This window comes from Loxodonta africana, chromosome 17, assembly GCF_030014295.1.
Source record: "Loxodonta africana isolate mLoxAfr1 chromosome 17, mLoxAfr1.hap2, whole genome shotgun sequence".
NCBI lineage: Eukaryota > Metazoa > Chordata > Mammalia > Proboscidea > Elephantidae > Loxodonta > Loxodonta africana.
In genome coordinates, this window is record NC_087358.1 from 34,487,628 (window position 1) to 34,513,403 (window position 25,776).

A 25,776-nucleotide genomic window follows, 5' to 3' on the forward strand; every position below is an offset into this window, starting at 1 on the left:
GGAATGGCTGGTGGATTCGAACTGCAACCTTCTGGTTAGCAGCCAAACGCTTAACCGCTGCATCACTAGGGCTCCCTAGGAGGTAAAACTAATGATATTTATGTACGAAGAGGCTAGAGTGATAGAATCAGCCATTTTGATATCCACTTAAGGTTCTCTCCTTCAGACAGGCATTGTAAAACAGGTTGCAGTTTTTCACATTCAAATTCTTAGCACAATTTTGGGGCAGAGCCAGATAATGAGAAAACTTGAAATTAAAAGTGAAAATATCTCCCAGTAATGAAGTCATCACTCCTGAAGTTCACCCTTCAGCCAAAGACTAGACAGGCCCATAAAACAAAACAAGACTAAAGGGGCACACCAGCCCAGGGGCAAGGACTAGAAGGCAGGAGGGGATGGGAAAGCTGGTTAACAGGGAACCCAAGTTCAAGAAAGATAGTGTTGACATGTCATAGGGTTGGTAACAAATGTCACAAAACAATATGTGTGCTGTTTAATGAGAAGCTAGCTTGGTCTGTAAACCTTCATCTAAAGTACAATAATGAAGACAAAAAAAAGAAGTGACTCTGTCTTCATGAAACCAAATGAGGGGGTTATTCTCCCGAAAGGCATCTAATTCTATAATATCTATATCATAATTTATACCCCATCTACTTTTAGAGACAATTCGAAGTGGCAGATAAACAAAGTCAGCAAATTCAAACTTACATCAGTAAAACTTTTATATTTTTATTTTATTATTTTACTTCAGATGAAGGTTTACAGAATAAACTATCTTCTCATTAAACAGTTAGTACACATATTGTTTTGTGACATTGGTTACCAACCCCACGACATGTCAATACTCTCCCTTCTCAAACTTGGGTTTTCAATCACTAGCTTTTCTGTCCCCTCCTGCCTTCTAGTCCTTGCCCCTAGACTGTTGTGCCCCTTTAGCCCCGTTTTGTTTCATAGGCCTGTCTAATATGTGGATGAAGGGTGAACCTCAGGAGTAACTTCAGTTCTGAGCTAAAGAGGTGTCTGGGAGCCACACTCTCAAGGTTTCTCCAGTCTCTGTCAGGCCAGTAAGTCTGGTCTTTTTTTATGAGTTAGAATTTTGTTTCATATTTTTCTCCAGCTCTGTCCGGGACCTTCTATTGTGATCCCTGTCAGCAATCGGTGGTGGTAGCCGGGCACCATCTAGTTGTGCTGGACTCAGTCTGGCGGAGGCTATGGTAGTTGTGGTCTGTTAGTCCTTTGGACTAATCTTTCCCTTGTCTTTGGTTTTCTTCATTCTCCCTTGCTCCAGACAAGGTTGGACCAGTGGAGTATCTTAGATGGCCACTCACAAGCTTTTAAGACCCCAGATGCTACTCACCAAAGTAGAATGTAGAACATTTTCTTTATAAACTATGTTACGCCAATTGAGCTAGATGTTCCCCGAGACCATGGGCCCCACAACGCTCAGCCCAGTAATTCAGTCCCTCGGGGAGTTTGGATGTGTCTGGGGAGCTGCCATGGCCTTGCCTTGGACAAGTTGTGCTGGCTTCCCCAGTATTGTGTGCTGGCTTCCCCAGTATTGTATGCTGTCTTACCCTTCACCAAAGTTACCACTTATCTATTGTCTATTTAGTAAAACTTTTATTTTTTTAAATAACTGTGTTAGGTTATATTTTCCCTAGCCTAGTGAATGGGTTAAAGTTTGTAGTTATGGCTGTAAGTACGTGTGTTTTGCACCTAAAATAAGGAAAGGCACAATGAGAACTCTTGGTACAGAACTCACTGCCTCTTTGACAAAAAATAAGGTTCATAATAGATTGAACACAGGACAGGAACCATCCCCGAAGACAACTCATCAGACATGAAAGGGACTGGACAGTGGGTGGGAGAGAGATGCTGATGAAGAGTGAGCTAATTATATCAGGTGGACACTTGAGATTTTGTTGGCATCTCCTGTCTGGAGGGGGGATGGGAGGATAGAGAGAGTGGGAAGCTGGCAAAATTGTCACGAAAGGAGAGACTGGAAGGGCTGGCTCGTTAGGGGGAGAGCAAGTGGGAGTACGGAGTAAGAGGTATGTAAACTTATATGAGACAGACTGACTTGATTTGTAAACGTTCACTTGAAGCTCAATAAAAGTTAATAAAGAAAATAATAATAATAGATTGAAAAACAAGAGGAGATTTAATGCACGGTCAGGAAAGTTTCACAAAATATCATTGCCCAAGCTCAGTGCTCACAGATCCTAATTTAATGGTCTGGGGTGAGGTCCAGGCATCAGGGTTTTTTTTAAAAGATGCCCAGGAAATTCTAATGTGCAACAAAATTTGAGAACCACTGTACTACATCCTATCACTTTATCAGTAAAATCGACTTTTATTAATGATACAGTGATGGCTATTTATTTTGCTAGACTTTGTGCTAAGCAAGATACTACCTGTTGCCATCAAGACAATTCCAACTCATAGTGACCCTGTCGGACAGAGTAGAACTGCCCCATGTGATTTCCAAGTCTGTAATCTTTAAGGAAGCAGTAATAGAGAATTCCCATATACGCCACATCCAACTTCCCCTATTAGTAACATCTTACATTAGTATGATACATTTGTCACAATTGTTGTTAGGTACCTTCAAGCTGATTTTCGACTCATGCTGACCCCATGTGACAGAGAAGTGCCCCATAGGGTTTTCTAGGCTGTAATATTTACGGGAGCAGATTGCCAGGTCCTTCTCCCGCAGAGCTGCTGGGTGGATTCCAACCAACCTTTCGGTTAGCGGTAGAGCACTAAACCATTGCTGCACGAGGTCTTTTGTCACAATTAATGAACCAGTGTTGATACATTTTTCACTGAAATCCATATTTCATACTCCCCCACCTTTCCCCTAATGTCTTTTTCTGTTCATCATCCTCTCTAGGATAACCCATTACATTTAGTCATCATGTCTCTTTAGGCTCCTATTGGCAGTCCCAGTTTCTCATTTTCCTTGTTTCTGATGACCTTGACGGTATTTTGTAGCATGTCCCTCAACTGGAATTTGGTAACATTTATGATTAGACTGGGGTTACGGGTTTGTGGGGAGTATCAGAGGCAAAATGCCATTCTCATCACATCAATGGTACATGTTATCAACATGACTTATCACTGTTGCTATGAACCTTGATCACCTGGCTGAGGTAGCATTTTGTCAGGATTCCCCACTGTAAAATTACTCTCCCATCTCCTTTCCACACTGTTCTCTTCTGGTCACTATACATAGCCTACACTAATGAGTTACACTCCACTTCCTTAAGGGTGGAGTATCTACGATGATTATTTGGAACCCTCCTGCAGACTTTTCATCCATTCACGTGTATTGTTATAATATAAACTTACAAATACGTGCAGGAGTTTTAGCCCTTCTTTACTTTCGGGCACTACAAGGTGCTCCAGGCTCACTTTACGTTATTTCCTGCGCTGGTACTACAATGAGCCATTTTCCCAAGGAGCTTCGTTTTTATTGGAGAATGCTATTAGAAACCAAGATCTAGGTCCTAAGTGTGCTTGTCGTTATTGAGTTAAAAATAAAATAAACTTTTAATGTTCACTCTTTAAAAAAGTAAAAATATTAAAGACACAATTTTGTTTGCATCTGAGAAAATCTCCATACTAGCAAACTATTATACTGCATTATTTTCAACTAAGGATCTTAATAAGGTTAGTGCAATGTCTGTAGTGACCAGAAAAAAAGTCTTCATGCATCATGCCTCCCTTTATACTTCTAATTAAAAGGTTAATTATATTTTTAAAATAAATCCCTATCTCACAGGTAGATGTTGGTTCAGTGTGGCTCATGGAAAATGCCTGGGAATTGATTTTTTATTAACTGCCCTAATCAAACATTCTTAAATAGTTAGCTTTGAGAATGGCATCTGCTAGCTAATTGTTCTCACTATTGTAGGTGAAGAAGGAAATCACAACATGAATATTTCAGGCACTTTTTATTTTCCAAAAAAAAAAATTGTCGTTAATATATAAACATCTCATTCTCTCAAAAAATTCTACAACTATACAGCTGTTTGCTCCATTATTTGCATAGGAAATGACCACAATACAAAAATAAGAGGGAAAAAGAAGCAAAACAGCAACCGATTTATGCTTTTTATGTATGTATGTTTTCACGTATAAACATTTGAAGCCTCTTACAAAATTATTTACACCGTTTGGCAACTATTTACACGTTTTAAGAGCAACTTTTCTAACAAACAAAACTATAATTTATCAAGTTATGAAAATTGTTTTCTAAAAAAACTTACTATATTACCACAAAATAAATAAAGATAAACAATATTTTAAAAACAAAATTAAGTTCTCATTTTCGATTAAGACCCCTTTTGGCATTTTGTGTATTTATTCTGCCCTTTGGTTAACAGCATCGGCATCACACTACTATTTTATATTGCATATATGTAGCACTTGCTTCCTTAAGTTTTCAACATGTCATTTATATTTAAAGGCAGACACTGAGTCAGTATTAACAGATTAACTACACTGCACTGTAATTTAGGTAAAATTACTGTGTCTCACCGTATATTACATGCAAAATCCACAGAAACTGGCATTTAACCGACAGTACCGCACGAGTGAACATTTTAGTATATGAAAACTGCATCATAAATTCAACATTGCCATGTGAAAACTACATCCTAAGTCCTTCTTTTTAAAAATGATACTGTTTAGCTTATTTTAAGAGGTCTTTTTGTATACTTTAACCATCTTTCTTAAGCTCTGGCATCCAGAATTCATACAAAATGTCTTTCCGTATTTAAAATAAACAATCCTATTATAATCAGTGCATGAAATTTGTTTTTTAAGTTCATTTGAGTGATTATCTCTCCCCCCCCCCGAGAAATTAATTTGGTAACATTTTTGAGAGGTATCTTACCACAAATCCTAACTGTAAATGTATTCATGCTTATTTTCAAATAAATTATGATTTTCCCCCAAAAGAATCCTAGAAAACATGTAATAAACCTATAAAGCTGATTTGTATATTTACAAAATTTCGAATAGCAAAATATGCAACTCATATGTTAAAAAAAAAAACAACACATTTGTTCAATGGCTATTTGTGAATTGCCACATACATTGGGCACCTCCAAGGAATTACTTTAATATTGAAAAACATATCCCCATATCAAGTAAAATCTTGACATAAACTTCCTCCTCCTTCCTGTGCCTCCCAACTGATTTGTTTACTAAACACTGTCACATTAAATGATGGTGCGTACGTAAAAACACTGCAAACGCACCCCGTGCTGCCCCTACCCACCACCCCCCTACTCATATTGAGATGCGGCTGCCTGTCGTGAGATGAAATCTGCTTGAGTAAAGCCATACACCTTACAGCAAGTATTCCAGATTCTTAAAATGACCAAACACTTTGGTATTCACACAATATATTCCCTGTTTTCTCAAATATACAAAATATACATTTCCAGTTTTTTCTTTTTTTTTTTATATATATATATAGTTAAGTTTGTAGTTAAAATTTTGCCAGATGAACTGCATAACGTCAGTATGAATTGCATAGGCACGGAGCGTCCAGCAGGCGGTGGCCTCAGTTCTGGTGCCTCTTCATGTGCAGGGCCAGGTGGTCGGAGCGCGAGAAGCTGCGGTTGCACACTGCGCACTGGAACGGCTTGGCACCCGTGTGCTTCCGATAGTGGCGGGTCAGCTCGTCCGACCGTGCGAACCTCCAGTCGCAGCCATCCCATGTGCACTTGTATGGCTTTTCACCTGTGACAACGAAAAGGAGGAGGAGAGGTCACAGAAACTGCCTGGGAAAGAATGTGAAAAGGGAGAAAAATCATGGTCCTAGGAAGTGGGGAAAGATCACGAATTACATTAAAAAAAAAAAAAAAAAACCATTGCCAGTCGAGTGGATTTTGACTCACAGTGATCCTACAAAGCAGAGTGACTGCCCCACAGGGTTTCCAAGGAGTAGATGGTAGTTTCAAACTCCTGACCTTTTGGTTAGCAGCCATAGCTCTTAACCACTGTGCCACCAGGGCTCCGTGAATTAATTACATTAGGAACTAAATATTAAAAACTTTCAACTCAACCTAGTGAAGAGGTAAGGTTACCATTTCATCAATGGTCAGTAACTTTAACTAATGAAGAAAAAACTATTTTGCATACCTTTGAAGAACTGAAAAATGGCAATTTTAAATGAACCAGTGCTTTTATTTTTATGTACTATTCTTGCACACATAAATTCATTAAATGATTAGATGAGCTTGGGTGGTTCTGTCATCACTGTCTAAATACAATTTCTATACCAACAAACTGAAATTATTAAAGGACTAATGGGCTATAAGATAGCCGCGGGAGGAAAATAACTGGGAACTACCCAAGAGGGAGCTCATCAAATCATTTATAAGATGAAATTAACGTACCACAATTGACATCTTTTATGTGAAACTTGTCCAAACACATAAACCACTTCACTTGAACACAAGGCCTCCAAAATCAATTACTAGGTCACCTGGTCGAGATTCACACTAACGCGCGCACACACACACACAGTCACTCTGGATTCAGGTTGGATTAAAACAAAAGAAAAATTTTTAAGTTGATAGTTTTAAACCTTTACGCATTAATATGCTTTCATATTTAATAAATGAAATTAACTAAGATAAATAAATTTAATAAACTCCTTAACCAGATCAGAAAGTCTGGTACTGATTAACTTCACTTTGGTAAAGAGTCACAGAATATAAAACCATAATTCTAGTATCTGCTTAATAATTGCCAACTGTCTATTATATGCCAGGTCCTCTCCTGCTTAGAATATATCAGAAAAAAAAAAAAAAAGGCCTGTCCTCATGGAATTTACATGTAGAATATAGACCTAAAATGACTGCAATCATTCCATTAACTTATTGTATACTTTCACAGCTCTCTTCACAGAGTAAACTGATATTTGAGCCCCTCGAAAGCTGTATTACTCTTAACATTATCCCAAGTTTCCTAGCTTATCTTTCAAAACCACTTAATACTTATAATGCAGTTTTATTTCACTCTGCTTTGGAATTAATTAATCCTATGTAATCAAGGCCATGTGTTCCCCCCTAAATAAATCCCAGATCTTTCACCAAGCATTAACTACTAGTTCCTGCATTTATGCTTTAATTTTGTTACGATTTTCTAAGAATCAGTGTTTTTTTTTTTTTTTTGGAGGGTAAGGAGTTAGAGATAGATTTGCGTATTAAAGTAGTGTTGGCTGACTGCGGAGTTTTATTTGGGTAACTTTTTAAACTCTAATTCCTAAACCATACACAAAAGCCTCGTTTCTTTAAAAAAAAAAAAAAAGTTTTCTTCAGAAAGGAAAGAACCTCAGAGTTGCTCTGAACAATTGTCACTTAATACCACAGTGAAATTCAACAACCTTTCTGCCTGCCTCATTGTTGTTTAGGTGCCGGAGCCTGTTCCGACTCTTGGCGACCCTACGTTCAACAGAACAAAACACTCCTTGGTCCTGCGCCATCCTCACAATCGTTGCTATGTTTGAGCCCACCGTTGCAGCCACTGTGTCAATCCACCTCATTGAGGGTTTTTCTTTTTAACTGACCCTCTAATTTTACCAAGTATGATGTCCTTCTCCAGGGACTGTTCCTTTCTGATAACATGTCCAAAGGACACGAGCCTGCTTTAGCAGTATTATATTCAGAAAGATTTAAGATTACTCAGCTAAGTCTGTATCTTTTAAAAATACTGTCCACATCAACTGCGATTTCTACAGCATGTGGTTAATATATTTTTGCTGCCCTGATAAGCACTATGACTCTCAAACAAAATTCCATAAGCACACATACACACAAAAGGCTTGAATACAGAACATAAAATGTGCCTCAATTATTTCCAGAAAGAGTCCACATTCAACTCCTATGGTATGTACCACCTGCCTGCCATCTTTTCTCTCCTCCTTTTTCTCTAAACCAAGACACTTTTTTAAATTCTCTTTCGGTCCCTACATCATTCCATTTTAACAATGTACATCTTAATTCTTGTACTTTTTTTTGGAGTAAACTCATACTGACCCTATAGGACACGGTAGGGCAGGAGCAACTGGTGGATTCCAACTGCCAATCTTTTGGTTAGCAGCCGAGCTCTTAACCGCTGCACCACTAGGGCTCCGGAGTAAACTCTAAAAATTTTCAAGTTAATACACTCAAACCTTTAAAGTAATATAAGAAATAATCCTTTCACTTATATTCACATAAAATCTATTTAATTGAAATATTTTAATACTAGTAAGTGTAACTACTAGTACTAAAAGATCACCACACACACTGGGTTGCCATGAGTCGGAATCTCCTGATGGCAACAAACAGTTGCTGTTAAGGATCACTCTTGAAAACTAAACAGAGAAATCATTCTTGTCTTTTGAATTTAATAATTAAATGGGCAGGAGAAATGAATTTTCAGAGTTATTCAAGAAGTAAGGGACACTAGACTCTTTTTGTTCACTATTTTTATTGGCTATGAAGCAATAAACTACACCAGTATTTTTAAAAGTTTACGTTACTAACTGGTTGAAGTACAGTAGCCATTAAAGTTCCTGAAACATTTGAGTTTTGCTCTCAATTCACACACATCTATAGATTCCTCAGCCAAGAATATTAGCAGTATCTGAAACTTACAGTTATTGGGGCCAAGTCTTACTATTGAAGCAAGGACAACTACTTCCCACTTGGGGCAGTTTCTATGGGATTTGTTCAAGTATCAACACTGCTCAAGCAAAACATCGCAGAGGAAGCTGGTACTACCAATTTCTGGCCAAATAGCAGACCGGAGCCTTTCTTCCTCAGCCAGAAACACTATGCAAAGTACTTCTGGGAAACCAAACTGACTTCCTTTAAGTTATATTTCAACAGGATAGTGCTTTCAAAAGTGTAATTGGATTTCTACAGAATCTCTTTCCAATACCACCAATTTAAAATATTTAGTTAAGCTCTTTCAACATCAACTGTATTTTTAAGTTCGCATGCTGTTAATGTGAAACTTTCCAAAGGCAAAGAGAAAAAACTGACAACTTGTTCAGCATGAAAAACAAGCTTTGACTCTATCTCAAATAAAGTCCGCATTTTCTCATCCTGTGTTAAAATTAGAGGAATACTTTGCTACGAATTCCTATCTTTGGGGGAAAAAAAGGTTCAAGGTAAACATACCATCCATACTGATAAGGTCACTGATAAAATTTATAAAAATGTTAATGAGAAACATTACCAGTAAAAGGAACAGGCATTGGGTGCTTATCATTTCCCTAAATCCTCACAATAACCCCACAAGTTAGAAGCAAAAAAAGATGAGCTCAACATGAAGAATCCTGACCCGCCACTTTTCCTTAATGTCCTACTTAAATCTTCCATTAGCAAACACTAATACGCTCTCTTTGAATGATTTAAGAAAAACATGAATAGTGTTCAAATTTATTTAAAGATTACGAAGCCACTTGTGAAGGTCAGCTAAAGAATAGCTTAATGGGCTAACAGCAGACCTTGAACCCCGGAAAGTCTGAAGCACAGGTCACACCCAGGCAGAGCCAGTCCTCTGTGGAAGACCCCGTTTCAGGACCCGTGGGTCCCCAAAACTGCTCTGTGCTGGCTCTGACAGTCACCAAATAGTAATTAACAGTAGCACCCCTTTACCCCAGGCTAAGTGAATTTCAGGGGGTGAGCAGAACATGTTTGTAAAGCCTTTGAAAATCTTTCAGACTAAAACATTATTTTTTTCCCTCTGATGAATAGATAAAAAAAATGACGTTTGAACCCTATCACAATGGAACGGGAGGTTTCTCTGCTCTACTGAACATATTCAATAGAGTCATACCAAGACCTTTTCCTAGAATGTTCTACATGGATTCTTCTTACAAAAGAAAAAAAAGATGAAAATAATTCTTTCAGAATAATTGTTTTAGGTAACTTTTAAAAAGTTTATTACAGCAAATTTGTACATAGTCCTTTCCTGATGGCTGGAAGACAACCCAATCAATTACATCTGACTAGAGAATAAATGCTAAAAACAATCAGAATTAAAGTCAATGTTTAGTAAACATGACCTGAATTAAATGCCTTATAAACACCCACAAATAAGACTTGGTCTCTGACCTGAAGGAATTTATAATCTATATGCTAGTCTGAGAAACAATGTAAACTTTTAAAGTAGAAAGAGAATTATTTCAATAGCTAGTCCCTAATCTAATCTTAGAATTTAAGACTCTTTGAGGTTCTAAAAAAGGAGCGCTGGTAGTACAAGGGTTAAGCACTCGTATGCTAACCAAAAGATCAGTGGTTTGAAGCCACCAGGACCACTCTGTGGGAGAAAGATGTGGCAATTATGGCCTTGAAACCCTATGGGGCGGTTCTACCCTGGCCCATTGGGTCGCTATGAGTTAGAATCGACCTGATGGCAACAGATTCGCGTTTTGAGGCTCAAAATGAGCTGATTTCAGGAAGAAAAAATTTTCACTCAATTCAGTTAGATTCCCCCCTCCCCCACCAATCATTACATACTTATGGTATTTACAGTCTGAAGTAGGCTCAATATTGTATTTTCTTCTATTAGCCGAAGGTAAAAGTTGGAAATATTGGTATCGAGATATCAAAGAAAGTCATGGAAAAATATTTACGTATCTATGACAACACAGAAAAATGGCAGGACAATTTTGGCTCACTAGTTCTTATTTTTACGTATCTTGGTCAGTAATTTTCCATTAAAAAAATCTTTTTTCTTAAAGCTCACTGTAGCATACCTCCTATTCTTGGAACAGAGGGAAAAATAAGACAGTTTACTTCAAAAATCAGTATTTTCAAAATGTGATTAATATTTATTAAATATACTATCCTCGTCAGTATCGTGCTCACTTTGAAGGAATTAAAAGAAAACGTTAAGTGAGAATTTCCCTTCTTTCGTCCCACTGTCAATTTATGCTTTCCTTACTTCCTTTAAAATCTGATTCACTGTGCCCCTTCCAGAAAACCCCTGAACAGTCCATAAGGGATCATTCCACTTCTCTGTATCCCTACCATCACTTAATTTCGTTTTGAACTATTGATTTGCACTTGCACATATATTGCTTTCTGAAGCCTTCAAATAACTGTATTTTGCCTCCTTAACTAGCTTTTCAGGTTCCTCAAGGGCAAAGACTGTATCTTCTATTTCTGCTGTGATGCCACAATTTTCCTAATGCATCTTCAGAAAAACCACGTTTGTCCCAAGTCTGACGAACTCTTGGTTATTCTCATTAGTGAAAAAGAAGGAAGGTTTAAATCATGGAAAAGCATCTTGTGTGGATCTGTCAGATTGTCTCTTTTTTTCCTGTGGTCCCACGCACAACAGGGCTTTGCCTGGCTCTAGCTGCCTGGACCACTGAGGACGACAGTCCAAGTCAATGTACAGACACTGAAGTGACCCGTGCTTTGGGATTCTTCTCGAGGAAATATTCTCAATTACTGTCTTTCCTGAAATCGTACAAGAATAACTAAAATCTATGTAAACTCTTTTTTTTAACAGAGTTGGACTGGAATTGATGAAAACCAAGAAGGTCTGGAGTCCCTAGTGCTCATCAAAGGCAGCAAAGAGACTTCTCCAGAAAGCAATGGTCTGCTTTAGAAGACGGGATGGCATGCGCATGCTGTCAAGGGTTTCACTTGGTCCTAAGTGAGCATACGTCCAGGCTGCAAAGCTACTGCTATTTCTCCTAAGGGTTCTTGACAAAAACAATGGAAAACCTCCTTTGTCAACTAATAAAAACCCAGTGAAATGAAATACCAACTTCTGAGTTACCTGACAAAAAAGTTATCATTCAGATTCACTTTCTTATAAATAAGAGCTGAAACAGGTTCCCCCAGAGCCCCCCCCGCAAAAAAAAGGCAGTATGGCAGCAAAGTATCAATACAACATTTTACTTTTCCCTTTTTTTAACGAAATCAACAAATCCTTGTATTTTTTTTCTAGCACCAAGTGACTATATATCCTTTCCTTTAATTTGCATTTACTGTGATTACCCTGAGTCTCCTACCAATCCTTAAGAGTTTGCATTTATAAAGCAGTCAAAAATTTTTAAGAGTTACCTACTGTGCACTTTTAAAACACAAGGCAGTAATTCATCCTTAATCAAAGCTGTTAGAGATCCCTGAATATAAATAATACGGGCTGACAGAATAGGAATGCTGCTAGTGAGATACTCTTACTAAAGTAGGACATTACTTTGTTTCTAATCTTTCACCAGAAAAGATGTAGGTCATCAAGTAAACAGCTAGTACATTCTATAGAACTAAAAATATCTGCCAAAATAAAATTCTTGGGTGATTAAATTATTTTTTAAAAATATTACTCTGCATTCTGTCTACCTTCACAGCTGATTATTTCTATCTCAACTTTAGCCATTCTATTTAGTCTCTTTATGAACCATCTTCTCCCACTTGTTTAAGAACGTAAGGGCAAGAGGAGATTGTTCCTACCCATCTTTGGATTCCCCACAATGATCAGTGAAAAATGTTTCTTGAAACAAATTAAAATTCTTAACCTTTCATAAGCTTTATCATCGCAAAACACCGTTTAATCAATTTTCTATGTAAATGTTTTTCAGATGAAAGAACAAGTCCTAGAAGCAAAGCTTCATCTTCCCAGTGAGTCACTAAAAAGAAACTGTTTCGAAGCGTTCATGCTCATAAATACCTTTCCAGGGGTCTGAACCAGCATGTCCATAAGCCATTTTTTTAAATAAGCCTGAAACTGCCAACATAGAAAACAAATTTCAAAGCAGCAAATGAAAATAAAGGGTTGAAAATACTTAATTGAAAGGTTTAATTAGTAACATCTTAACACTATAAGATAAATGTGATGATTTTTCTGCAGTTTTAAAAATAGACTAAAAAACAAATCACTGGGTACAAAATGTCATCCTATAAAACTTTTTTTTGAGGGGGGGAGTATAATATCTCTACTAATACCAAAAAAAAGCAAACCCACTGCTGCTGAGTTGACTCGGACTCATGGCAACCCCACTGGACAGAGCAGAAATGCCCCATAGGGTGGATTCAAACTGCTGACTATTTGGTTAGCAGCGTAATGCTTAACCACTGCACCACCAGGGCTACATCTCTACTAATACCTACTATCTCCACTAATAACAGAGGGGAGTCATTTAAGCAATTTTGATCTATCTCTAGGTCCAAATTATATGATCTCCATTAAGGCTCTTGTATTGTTTTTTATCTTATGCTGATTTAGCTCTAAGTAAAAATTTTCCAAGGAAACGAGATTCTTTCTATACATACTTAAGAGCCTTTCAGTCCTTTTCTGCACTTCCACCAAAACAGTAACAATTACTTAGGCCGAGAACATTTTGAATAGTTCTTTTAGTAGGGAAGTAAGCGCCAGGAAAATCTTCAGTCAACATTGTATTTTTTCATCGAAATCTGTACCTAATATATTCAAATGGTTAGAGTTCAGAGCAGAGAACTAGAACAGAAATTTATATGTAAGAATTTTTAGTACTTAAACTGTAGTATCACTTCATGAAATTATGTGTATTTAGCAGCAGGTAATGTAGAGGGTCAGCAAAAACGAGGAAGACCCTCAATGAGATGGACTGACACAGTGGCTTTAACAACGGGCTTAAGTGTATCAGCGATTGTGATGATGGCACAGGACCAGGCAGCGTCAGTGTTTCATTCTGTTGAACACAGGGTCGCTATGAGTGAGAAACCGACTCAATGGCACCTAACAACAACAACGTCTAGCAGCAAATCTCAAGTAGGGATTGTTTTTTAAAGTATTACATACTGGTATCTTAATTATCAGATGCCTCTGGGGTATTAATTGTTCTACATAAGCAAATAATACAGAACATACAAATTCATCCTCTTTACAACCAGATCTGGGCTAAAAATCTTTCCTGGATGTAATGTGGAATTCTTTCTTAAACTGGGATCCTGACTATAACTCACTGTAACACGCAGCACTGAATAGCAAAGTGCTTCACTTCCACTCTGTGTTCCTGGTATAATATTCCCGATTTCTTTTGTGGGGGATGTCTTCAATTGCCTTTTTTCTTTTTTTGGTTGTTTTCATCTTTTTGTCAACCTGTGGTCAGCTATTCTGGGGCCATTTAGTACACACGGACAGCCAATCCATGCAGTCCGCCTCTGGGTGCTGCCTGAAGCAAGCACGAGTGCTATGTAAAGGCCTTCCACAGAGAGCTGCCCCGTTCCAGACAGGTGAGACTGATAGAGCGCAAATGACTATACTGCTGCTTACAAGAAAGGGATGGTAGTACAGTTTTAAAGGTTCTGAATTTATGGTAGGTTGTTCTACTTGATTCACAAATCACAGAAGTTCAGTCACGTTAATTTATAAGAACAGAATATGTAAAAAAAAAAAAATTTAAAGATGTTTTAGGAGCAACTTAATGATGGCAATGGGCGTAGTCCCTTGTATACACCATAAACGAAACCCACTATCTCACAGTGACCCTATAGGACAGATCAGAACTGCCCCATAGGCTTTCTAAGGCTGTAGATCTCTATGGAAGCAGACTGCCACGTCTTGTCTGAGTGCTTTAACCACTGCACCATCAGTGCCCCCTACACAAATTTTAGTAGATTGTTTATATCTTAATGTTGCTGAAACTACAAATATTTTTATTTGGAATTAGGCCATTTGACACTGATACCGAGAAATCATAATTATTTCCAACAAGAAGCACAACATGTATGTATACATATACACATTACATATAACACACACAAACGCCCATGTAAGCGCCTATATGGGCCTACATATATGCTATCTTACCTACGTACAGATACAGCATGTTTTTAAATGAAATATAATTATTTCCCAGAAGAGAGGCAAATTATGTTTCAGGTAAAAAGTCTAACCATACAAAGAAAGAGTTTTATTTTACACATTTTCTAAATATAAAAATCAAAATACATGAAACTGAGAAAAACTTGAGTACTATTCAACTTCTGGTTCGAGAAACTGACATCTTCTACTCTTTCATCCCAAGTAAAAAAAAAGTTCTGTGCCTTGGAAAGGCAATTTGCAAGGCACATTAGGAAACATTTACAACCTAAAAATCCAAAATAAGCAACTAGCTAGAACTCAGACATAGTTTAAACGCATTTTTAAAACACGGGGTCACTTGACATTTTAAAGTAATTATATTCCAAAAGAAACGTTAGGGTGCTCTTCTTTCTGACTGTAAAATGGCAATCATTAAAAAAGTAATGTATTTTATGTCATCAAAATATAGATCAACATTCCCACGTAGAATGCTTTTCAAGTCCTCAGTAAATTGTCCAAGTTGGGAGAGGGAACAGAAAAAAAAAAAGTTATTAAATGACAGAAGATATTTATAAAGAACTGTTTGATCCACCTGGGCCTTAAAAGGAAAAAAAAAAAAAAAAAAAACCCAAGCCTTTGTTGGCTTCAGATACATTCATTTAAAAACAAAGGGTGGGGTGGGGAGGATGCAATGGGAGACCACAGGTCATTTTAAAAGGCATTGTCTAGAAACTAGAAATGAGGAGAAAACAACTCAATGCTCTATGATTACCCAAGAACGAGTTTAGCCAGATGAACAAGTCTGCTACAAACCCTCCCCAAGGCATTTGAAAGACTATCAAACAAAACTTTATTAAACTGGATTACACGGCCTCACTCCTTAGATGTTGAAGGCCACAACGTTTATGCCGACGTTTATGATCAGGTGAAAAAGTCGACGGATGGAACTCAAACTAGGCCTAGGCCCTCTTTTTAGTTTGTTTTTATTAGTACAAGCATTGTTAAGACAACCCGCTATTAAATTTCTTTGCCAGCAGGTCAAGTTCCTGAATCTCAGGCATAAGCATTCAGAGCACTAAACCCTGGCGGGGTGGAAAGGCTATTTAGATAGGTGCTGACCACATCCCTGCAATAAGCAGGTGATTACACTGTTATGTGCAATTGTACTCCTCTTTTATTAGGAGACTTTAACCCTATGAAAATGTGTTTCCTCCTTACTGTCTCCCGTTCAAGGACATTCAAAAGAGAAAAAAACAAGAAACAGTTGAAATGTTTCTAAATATTTCCCCCAAGACCCATTAATATAAAATTCAGATAAAGATCCAACCTCAACTTTTCCATAAGATAATGTATACTCAGTAACAGAACATTTTAGTACTTCTACATAAGGAGTATTTTCTTTGCACATTTGTGTTTTGAAATGTTTACACTGGCTTTTTTATTAGATGCTTAATTCTACTACGGGTATTTTGTTTAACTGTAAACATAATTTCTACCTTGGGCTGCTTATGTAGTATTTTTCCTTTTATATAATCAATTTGTCTGTATCTAAAAACCTCAGGCCTAAATAATCCATTTATTTCTTTAAAAGCAATTTCTCGAAAAAGCCCTGGAATCTACCACCTTGTCGCCCACACTATTTAGATTTTAATAAGTAGTGTTTATCGCTAAGCCATCAACCAATACTTCCTAACATGCATACAAAATGTCTGCAACCATATTCCTCTCAGTGCTTTACTGAAGCACTGACCTTTGTTCAAATGCTTTTACTTTTTAATGCAGCAGTTAGAGATAACTACTTCATTTATCAAAACTCAATTTCCATAGTAACATCTAGCCTGGGGAGATTCAAGTCCTCACACTAATCCAACAACCCATTCAAAGGAACTGTTGAATACTTTGGTTTCCATAGCAATGATGGAATAATACATTTTGCTAGGTCATTGCTTTTATTAGCAAACTTATTCTTTGAACTTTAGGTAAGGCTGTATTTGTTCAGAGGGGGGAAAAAAGCAATCACTTTATATAAGTTCTTTCCATTAGGGCTGTTCTTTTAAGAAAGTCACAAATAGTAACCATATATGTATTTGAAAATACGCAGAGTATTTTCAAATACGCTTTTAAAGAATGCCATCTACTTTCACCTTAAACTGGGTTAAAAAGCTCTTGAATGTGATTGCTATAGGCCTGACAAAACAAATATTTATAAAATTAATGGGGCTAAACTTAAAAGCACATTTTAAAACAGGGATGATACAAACTAGAATGAAGTCTCTGAAACCCATCAAATGTGGGCTGAGGTAGAGCGCAGAATAATTGATAAGCCACAACCGATTCTTGGACTGCCTGATCTTAATACTCCTGCAATTTCAGCCCCACCTTTCAGTAAGCACAGAAAACACGCTAAACACAGATATTTTGGGCTCAATGTGAAATTAAAGATTAAGCAGTTCTGTTTTACATGCTACAAGAAAAAATTCTGGTACTTAAAACGCTGTTATAGAAGCAAAATCAGTTGTTTTTTTTTTCCTTTGAGGCAAGAATACTGCCTTTATAGTGTTTAAATCCATTCATAAATGATGCTGTGTTTAAGTTTTTGAGTAATTAATTCTACGTGAGGTGACAGGGCAAGGTCTGAGAGAGGAGGACATCATCCTTCCTGGAACCAGACTTTTTCACTGAACTGGATTTTGAGCCAAGCCAGTGCTGAAAAGGTGGGCCATTAAAAAATAAAAGTTGACAGAAGAAAGAAGAGATCAAACACGTGTTGGCTTTTAAAAGGATGAATACCACTTACACTATTTACACAACTCACAGAATTAACAAGAAAATTACATACCAGTATGAGTCCTCAGGTGAGCTTTTAAATGAGAAGACTTCGTATAAACTTTTGTGCAGCCTAAAATAAAGGAGGAGAGGAAGAACAGCTTGTCATTTTGGGGATCCTTTTGAAATCTTTACATTTGATGATTCAGTATTTAAAATCTGGCTTTAAAGATGAAATCCCTCATGCTAGCTGAGATATTTGAAGTTTTGGTTTTAAAAGAAGTTTTTAAGAGCCTTCCCCCATTACCTTATTAAAAAGGCATAAAGTGATTTGTCTTATGCATCGCTTTTGCAGGAACAGATGCAGTTAATCAAGCCAAACTACAAATGGAAAATTTGTGTTTATACCCCAAAAAAACCAAAACCAAACCCACTGCCACTGAGTCGATTCCAACTTCAGCAGGTGCCTGGTACTAGTAACAGTGATTTAAAAGCTACTTACTATAGTATATATTCTAAATAAATTTAAATGGCTCTAAAGCCGACAATCTTAAACCATTATCCAAGATGATTGTAATTTTCCATACTCCTACGCACCATGTTTTTTCATTTAGCATGGCATGCCGTATCATGTACCATAGTCAATAAATCGTACCCCCGTTAATCATATGAACTAGCGTATACCAGCAACTTACACAGTCATTACCATCATCAATGTATTCTGAGCCATGTACCTCACTCAAGTATGATACTAACATAGGCTATCAGAACCATCCTTAAATCTACCCTGTAGATGGTCTTGTCCCTGTATCAGGCTAGCCGCCTACCCAGTTGCCACTTCATTATCACAGCTTAATTTCCCTCCCAGTACGTAATCTCTTTCTGGGGCACTTCATTTAGAATTAAAAACTCAAATATATTAGATGGCTATGTTAAAGTAACTGCAGCACAACTTCAAATGATATTGGAAATCCAAATTTTATTTAATATCAAAAGTCCAAAGTAATTTTTTCCCCCAAAATATGCTAGTCATTTTTGTTTGTTTAACACATAAAACAAGCAACAGACAACTAGATGGTTACATACAAGGACAAGGCAGAGACTGGGACATGGAAAGTAAAAAAAAAAAGAAAAAAATTTTATCGTCAAGCACGATACTTCCCTACGTTAAGTTTAAAACTGTGAATCTGAGGTTGAAAGACACATACACACACACAATACACCTATTGATGCTTTAACCAGGTAAAATCACCTACCAGGGTAATCGCAGTAGTGGATGCGTCTTTTCTCCAAATCAGGATTACTCCTTCTATTGTATCTGACAGGTTGGATGTTCTGTGAATTAACTTGCAGGGTGGGAGGTAAATTTGGGTTGTGGATTGCCAGTTTAGACGCGATTGTAGCAGCATAGGATGGAGGTGGGGTTAGATTCTGGAGCATCTCTGCTTGCCTATCTGGACTTCCAGGCTCTGAGCTCGGTGGTGACGGGGGAAAGTAAGTGGCCTGTTGTGGAACAAACTGACTTGGCATCGTGTATGTGCAAGGGGGCATGCCCTGGAATTGTTTCACTGCAGTCTGCGGAAGAGCAGAGGTGAGTGTATTAAGGCCAGCCATGGCGGCTGACATAGAGACATTAAGAGAGTCTATTACTGCTGTCTGGTTTGTAGAACTGGGCATATCTAGATCCGGTGTGTTCAGTAGCTGGTACAAGTGGCCCTGCTGGGAAGGGACAGAAAGATGAAGATCTGGGGTAGGAACTTCTTGTTTGATGAAAATATTGTTCACCTCTGGAGCTGCGGTCTGGTGGGAGCTGAATATACTGGTGAACTCGGGGAGGGCCTGGGTCGGGGCCGGAGGAGGGGCAGTCGTTTCGCTCTGGTGGCTGAAAATGGTAACAGGTTCTGTCTTGATGTGTGTTACACACGGTCTCTGGGATTTGTAGAGGCCAGTTCTCAGGTGAGTGATGTCAGGGAGAAAGACGTTCATGTTGATACTGTAAGGTAACCCTTCACTGTCAGTGAAGAACTGGTCTACAACTGAGGCACTGTCTCGTCTATATTTTTTATGCTCTGGAATTATAGGAACTGGAGGAAGCTGAGGTGTCAGATACTTCTCCATTTCACATCTTGTCTGAAAAAGAAAAGATACAAACATATGCATGATCGACCTGACTCATCATCACAGGAAGAACAAACCTTGCTTAATAAAATCTTCCCTATTCTCCACGATCTCTTTAAAACGTATTAGGGCAAACACCTTCCGAGGGTTTCTTATAAACATAACCAGGTTTTTTTTGTCAACCGTGTGATAACTGGTTCGCCAAAACCTTATGAAACTCTGTATAACGTGTATGTGGTAAAAATCGCTTCCCCAATCAATCCCGGACAAAAAGTCAAAGAGGCAAATCAAAAAAGGGAAGCAAACAGAACATATCCCTTTCTGATATAATAATAAAGTACCTTTCACATACAGGCAAGATTCCCTGCCCCATTTCACAGTAGTCTGCAATTAAAGTACAGTATCATAACATTGCCAAACTACCTCAATTCTGTTCACAGCATATAGTTAAATTTAACTCATTTTTAAAAACCAAATATGCAAACCTTAAAAACAATGTTCATTGCAAAGGTTTTCACTTGGATAGATACTGCCGAGATGGCTAATCTAAAACATATTCCTTGGCTATTTCAGTGCCTTTTCTTGTTTATAGTTCAATGGAAACTTAAATACAGTGTTCTGAGCAAAACACAGAATCCACTGAAAAAAAGAACAAAACAACTTCACATTCAACATTTGATCTAAATGTTGATTTTAATCAGCTGATTCTGTAATTGGTCAATACGATAATGAAATGTTCCTATTCATAACCCTATCTAATACAGATCTTTAATTACCTAGTTGGGAAAATCACTCCCTTGGTAGAGTGGTGCTAAGGAGCCTGTGGGTGGGGAGAGGCTCCTGTATTGCTAGCACAGTCATCAGCGAAGCATTTATCATGTCCTATGTCCTCTTCAGTGGGGCAATGCTACGTTCCCCCTTACTTTGTAAAAAGCTCAGTCATCCCTTATCCTCTTGGTGTCTCCTAGGCAGAAAACTGACAAACCAAATTAACCAAACACCTTTCAAATGGTGATTTTTTTAGGATATAACTTGGCTTGTATCCAGACACCTCAATCTTTTAACAACTATCTTCCCTCCTAGTACAACATAAGCTTACTTTCAGGGGAAAAAAAAAATCCCCAACTAAATGAAATGTCTCAGCAACTCATTCACCTTAACCGGTGAATAAGACAGTCATTTTCTGCTACTACTTAATTTCAAAAGCGTTTCATTTCAAACCTTGGATCCTTCGTTGTGGATGAGAACGGGATTTCCCGGACAGACACAATTTAAAAATAAAATTAATGCTCCAGTCATGTGAATCACATCTCTGACAAATGCCACTGCCCTCTCGCAGCACCGCGACACTGGCAGACAAACCCCCCAGAGTAGGAGTTGGGTAGCAAACACACAATATGCCAAGGGGCTATATTAAATGAAGTGTCTTGAAATAAACCGAACTAAACCCTTTCGTGCACTGCGCTCCCGTGGCGGTTAGTGGTTTCTGATTTTAGCTCTTCCAGCTGTTTGCATGTGGGTATGTTTCCAATTTTTTTTTTTTTTGTTTCCTTGGGACAGGCTAAAAGTCCCGGGAAGTTTTTTCTGGGCTATATGACTCCCTGCGTGGGCGAAAGAAACAGGCGGTTGCTCTAATTCGGCTGCTGGGCAAGTGTGAAGCCAACTGCCAGCTTTCAACGCGGCTCTGGGAGGAAATTTACGCGCCCACCAAGGAAACAACAACCCCAGTTTTTAGGGTTTTCTTCTTCTTCTTCTTCTCTCCCTCTTTTTAAAGAAAAATTAAAACTTCTCCAGTGCAACCTTAGCTTTCCTAACTTGAGTTTCCCAAACATGCAGCCTCACAATCGCGTTTAGAAAAGATCGAGCCAAGGGGTTTCAAACTAACACCCTGAAGAACCTCCTCGACACTTTAACTTGCGTTTCTACTTAATCCGAGACGCCGACGGGGGTGCGCGGGGACCTCCAGGGCCTTGGCGCTGGGGGGGAATAGGGGGATTGTAAAGGCCAAATTTCAGGAAAGTTGGGCATGGGATACAAGCTTTCGTCCCGCAAATGTAAGAAAAACAACTGCGAAGCGCCTAAGAAGTCAATTCTCTCTTTAACCTCGCCCTGGCCAGGCGGCCAGGGCACGTTCATCTTCGACTCCCTCCCCCGGATCCCCCCGCTTTATCTTCGCGAAACACGGATGCCCAGGTTAGGGCTCAGGGCACGCTTGGCCACCCCAGCACGGGCTCCCGGTGCGCCCCGACGCACGCCCCAGCCTGGAGCGGCCCCTGTCGCCCGCCCGTCGCAGTGGCGGACACGCCCGAGCCCCGAGAGAGTAAGGGGAGGGGAGCGGCTCTTCCTACCTGGACCAGCTCCTCCGGCGGCAGCCGCGGGCCGGCAGTGGGCGGCGGCGCCGGCTGCGGAGGCTGCGGGGGCGCGGGCTGCGCCTGCGGGTGGTGGTGCGCGTGCTTCAGCTCCTCGCCGGGGAAGAGCGCCGCGTCGCGGGCCGGGTTCGCGGCGCCCAGCACGGGCTTCAGCTGCGCGAACACGGGCTCGTCCTGCGGGGCCGGCGGCTGGGGCACAGGTCCCAGACGGGCGCTCATGGTCAGCACCCGCGTAGCCATGGGCACTCGGCTGGCGGCTCCGGACGCGGGTCGAGCGCGCGTTCCCACCTCGCCCACTCTTGCGAGGACCGGCGAGCTCGGCGCGGGGCCGCGAGCGGAGGAGGGGGAGGCTCCTGGGCGGACCCCTCAGCCAACAGCAGGCGCGGTTTTCGAAGGCGCGCACGAAAACCAAAACTCTTCCGCTCGATCACGCGTAAACGCCAACGTCCTCGGGCGGACACTTTCTCCCGCCCCGCCCCACTGCGCTGCGCTCCCTCCCTTGCCGGAGCCCGCTCCCGCCGCCGCCGGTCTCCGCGAGAGAGTTGCGAGCGCGCGTACCTGCCCCGCGACTACTGACACTTGACGCCCGCCTCTATTTCACCCAACTCCGAGGGGGCGGGGCCCGCCGCCCTGACTGGCAGCGCCGCCGCCAATCCCGAGGTCCTGGGGCCGGCCCTGTCGGAGGGGCCAGCCTATGAGAGGGGAGAGTTTCGCCAAGGGCTCCGCCTCCGCTGGGCCGACCGCACCCCTCTCGGGCCACGAGCTTCGCGCGCAGAGCGGCCGCGCAGTTTGTACACAACTTCTCTGACAGATTAGGCTGGCGGAGCCGGGGGCGGAGGGAAGGGGAGAAGCGGGGTGGAATCTCGGAAGAGAGGGAATTAGGGTGGAGACGCCGAGGGAGATTTCTTCGGACTGTTGTCTACCAGGATGAGGGGAAAAAAAGGCTTTTTGCACGTCTTAGGTGTTGTGCAAGGACCTGAAACTCAAAAGCTGAAAACTCAGACGGTGGCTTGGTGGGGGAGCTAAGGTTTTTAAAAAATGAATGTGTGTTTTTAAATATATAAAATGTACTCTTCTTTAGCGGAAAACTAGGGGCAGTGTGATAAACATATTTAAAAACAGATCTTGTCTCTGTGTATCTTTAGCAGTGAATATATCCATTTAGCAAAACAAATTCGGAATGCCCTGGATAAGAAGTATAATGGCAAGCATTTTTTAAAATCCTTGCATAAAAACCTGTGTTTTTCCTTCAGTATTTAAATGGTTAGAAGATGTTTTCACACACATTTCTATCTCATATCAGTGTATGGAAAGAGAGGGGGATGGGCCATATAAATTTTGAAATTTTTATTATTTAAAATGTTTAACCGAAGCATACAATCTAAGTACTAATAAACAGATAAAATATGTATTTAAATAGACATTACGTATTTGGCTTATTTTTACTAGCATGTATGTTCAAAAAATGGAGTGTAATATTTACCAGACAGAACAGCACATTTATCTAACACCGTGGCACCTTTTCCTACGAAAAGACAACCAAAGAAGTGACAAACACCGGAGGCTCAGTAGCAGCGCTGAGAACTAGGGATCAAAATTTGTAGGAAAGTAATAGGCAAATATATTACCCTCCATTTACTATGTTATTATAATGGGAATGTGAATTTTTGCCAGCAATCACCTAAGGAAACCACTTCCTTTAATCCTTAATGTTCTTGTACATGATTTTATCTAGCTCATTGGGAAGCTAATATAATAAACTGCAATAAAAATGCCTGGAATATTACTAGATATGTACTACATGTTAACAGCATACTATACCATTAGGCAGTTTTACCTATGCATCAGCCCACTCATCACAGTAAAACAGCTTTAATAAAAAGATTGCTTAGAAGAACGTTCACTTCAAAGAGCAGTCTTTGTCAGTGATATGAATCTCATTTTCAATGTGTAGACAAAAAAATATGTATGCAAAATATTAGATATATTTATTATGAGAAAAGATACGATTATGCTGTAAAATAGATTTTTTTTCTCCTTTTCCTTCCTGTTAATACATGATTCATTTTTATAGCTATAATCCCTGCTTTCAGAGACTGGTCGATGACTACTTTCCTGTTACCTAAGTATTTAATAAGTGTTTTTGCAATCCCATACTACCCACCTTCATCTTTGAAAAGCTGTCCTGCTTCTCGAATTAAACAGTTTAAACACAGGTGATAGGATTGGTATTGGATTTAATATAACTTTAAAGTTTTGAACTTTGAAAGAGTTTTACATACTTAATGCTGATAACATGACCACACCTGTGTATGATATAGGTAATACTTAATAGAACTTTTGCACTCTTTTTTTTTCTTTTTACTTTAGTCTAAATCTGACTTAGATTTAATACAATTCAGTATCCATTTATACTTTAATTCTTTTTTAAAAACCTATCTAGATCTTTCCTTTTGTCTTTCTTTTCATCAGAGTTTCGGTGGCCTGTTACTCAACCCAAGTTTTCACTGCAACAAAATCCATTTATTTTACTGGAAATGCTTATATAATTTGACACCACTTTTTAACATGCTTTCATTTCCACAGGCTTTCCCATTGCAAAAAATGAACAACAAAAAAAAACAAATATTTGATAAATTCTTGACAATATATTTTATAGTCTTGTTCACTGTTTTCACATTTCCACTTAATGAAATATAGATGTGAACCTAGCTATGGTTGGGAGTTTACAGTAATTTACATTAGAAAAACTGGAAACATTCTTTTTGGCTCAAGTACTGTGGCGTTTATTTAAATTTCATTTCTGGCATAAGGATTCATGAAATAGGGCTGCCACTTTTAGGTAATGGTTTCTCTGAAATGCCCAGCTCTGCAATTCTCACAGAAAATAACTAGCTTAACACTGTACAATAGTACGGACATTGGAAAGTAATCCTTTTTTTGAGATGTTTGCTATGCGGAACATATAAAGAACACGTCCAACCAAGCTTACTACTTACTGTTGCTGTTAACACAAATTCTACAGCTGAAGACCTGTTTCACAAGCTTAGCAAAAAGAGTTAAAACTTGATAAATACTTTTCAAATGTTCCAGGTTCGACGTTGGCGTGAAGCCAGGCAGTGTGAATGGACAGATCCTCAATTACTTTGAACTTTCTAGTTCTTTGCATTCCTTCCTGCTTAGTAGTGCTGTACCACTAGGGAAGATAGGAGAAAACAAAAAACAAATGTCAGATTTCAGAAATCAATTAGTGGCCTGGCAGTGGTGTGTTAACTGAACTGTGCCAAAAGAGAGGCTTCGGAGAGAATGGAATAAAAAAAGTTGAGTAGTCAAGTTAGGTAGGAGGGTAAGCATAGAAGCCACGCATGCTTAAGTCTTTAGTCACTGGGCAACACAGATTTAGTCTTAGAATAAACCCTAAGTGTCACTATCTTTACGGGAATAAATACGCCTGAATGTGTGGGGGCTGAACAGGCAAAAAATGATAGGAGGTGGGGAAACTTGAAGGAGGTAGTGGGAAAAAAAAGAATAAATAGCTTCTGAAGGGTGAGATGAATATGAAGCTATCACTAGGGTAATGTTCACGCTAAGACATGACAAAAGAAATATTCATATTCAGTTGTTCGGAAAAATCAGGGAGAGCTTGAAATTAAGGGTTATGGAGTATTAAGGCTAACACATGTTCATAGGGTATTCCATTTCTGTAAAA

General features: G+C 39.2%; 1 protein-coding gene across 1 annotated transcript; it reads right to left on the minus strand.

Annotated features, from left to right (window-relative positions):
- Positions 1 to 22,620, minus strand: KLF5 (KLF transcription factor 5). Its single transcript, XM_003409432.3, has 4 exons — positions 22,047 to 22,620; positions 18,837 to 19,710; positions 17,654 to 17,713; positions 1 to 5,754 (listed from the first exon to the last, which is right to left on the minus strand). The coding sequence occupies exons 1-4, from the start codon at positions 22,305 to 22,307 to the stop codon at positions 5,576 to 5,578; spliced, it is 1,374 nt and encodes a 457-aa protein (XP_003409480.1). The 5' UTR covers positions 22,308 to 22,620; the 3' UTR covers positions 1 to 5,575.
- Between the last annotated feature and the right edge of the window lie 3,156 nt (positions 22,621 to 25,776).

Bases quoted from the DNA above. Each gene is read 5' to 3' on its own strand.
- KLF5 (XM_003409432.3), bottom strand. From the start codon at position 22,307: ATGGCTACGCGGGTGCTGACCATGAGCGCCCGTCTGGGACCTGTGCCC. The intron at 19,711-22,046 runs GTAGGAAGAGCC...TTTCTTTTTCAG, and splicing joins CGCCGGAGGAGCTGGTCCAG to ACAAGATGTGAAATGGAGAA. The intron at 5,755-17,653 runs GTATGTAATTTT...TCGTTGTCACAG, and splicing joins TCACCTGAGGACTCATACTG to GTGAAAAGCCATACAAGTGC.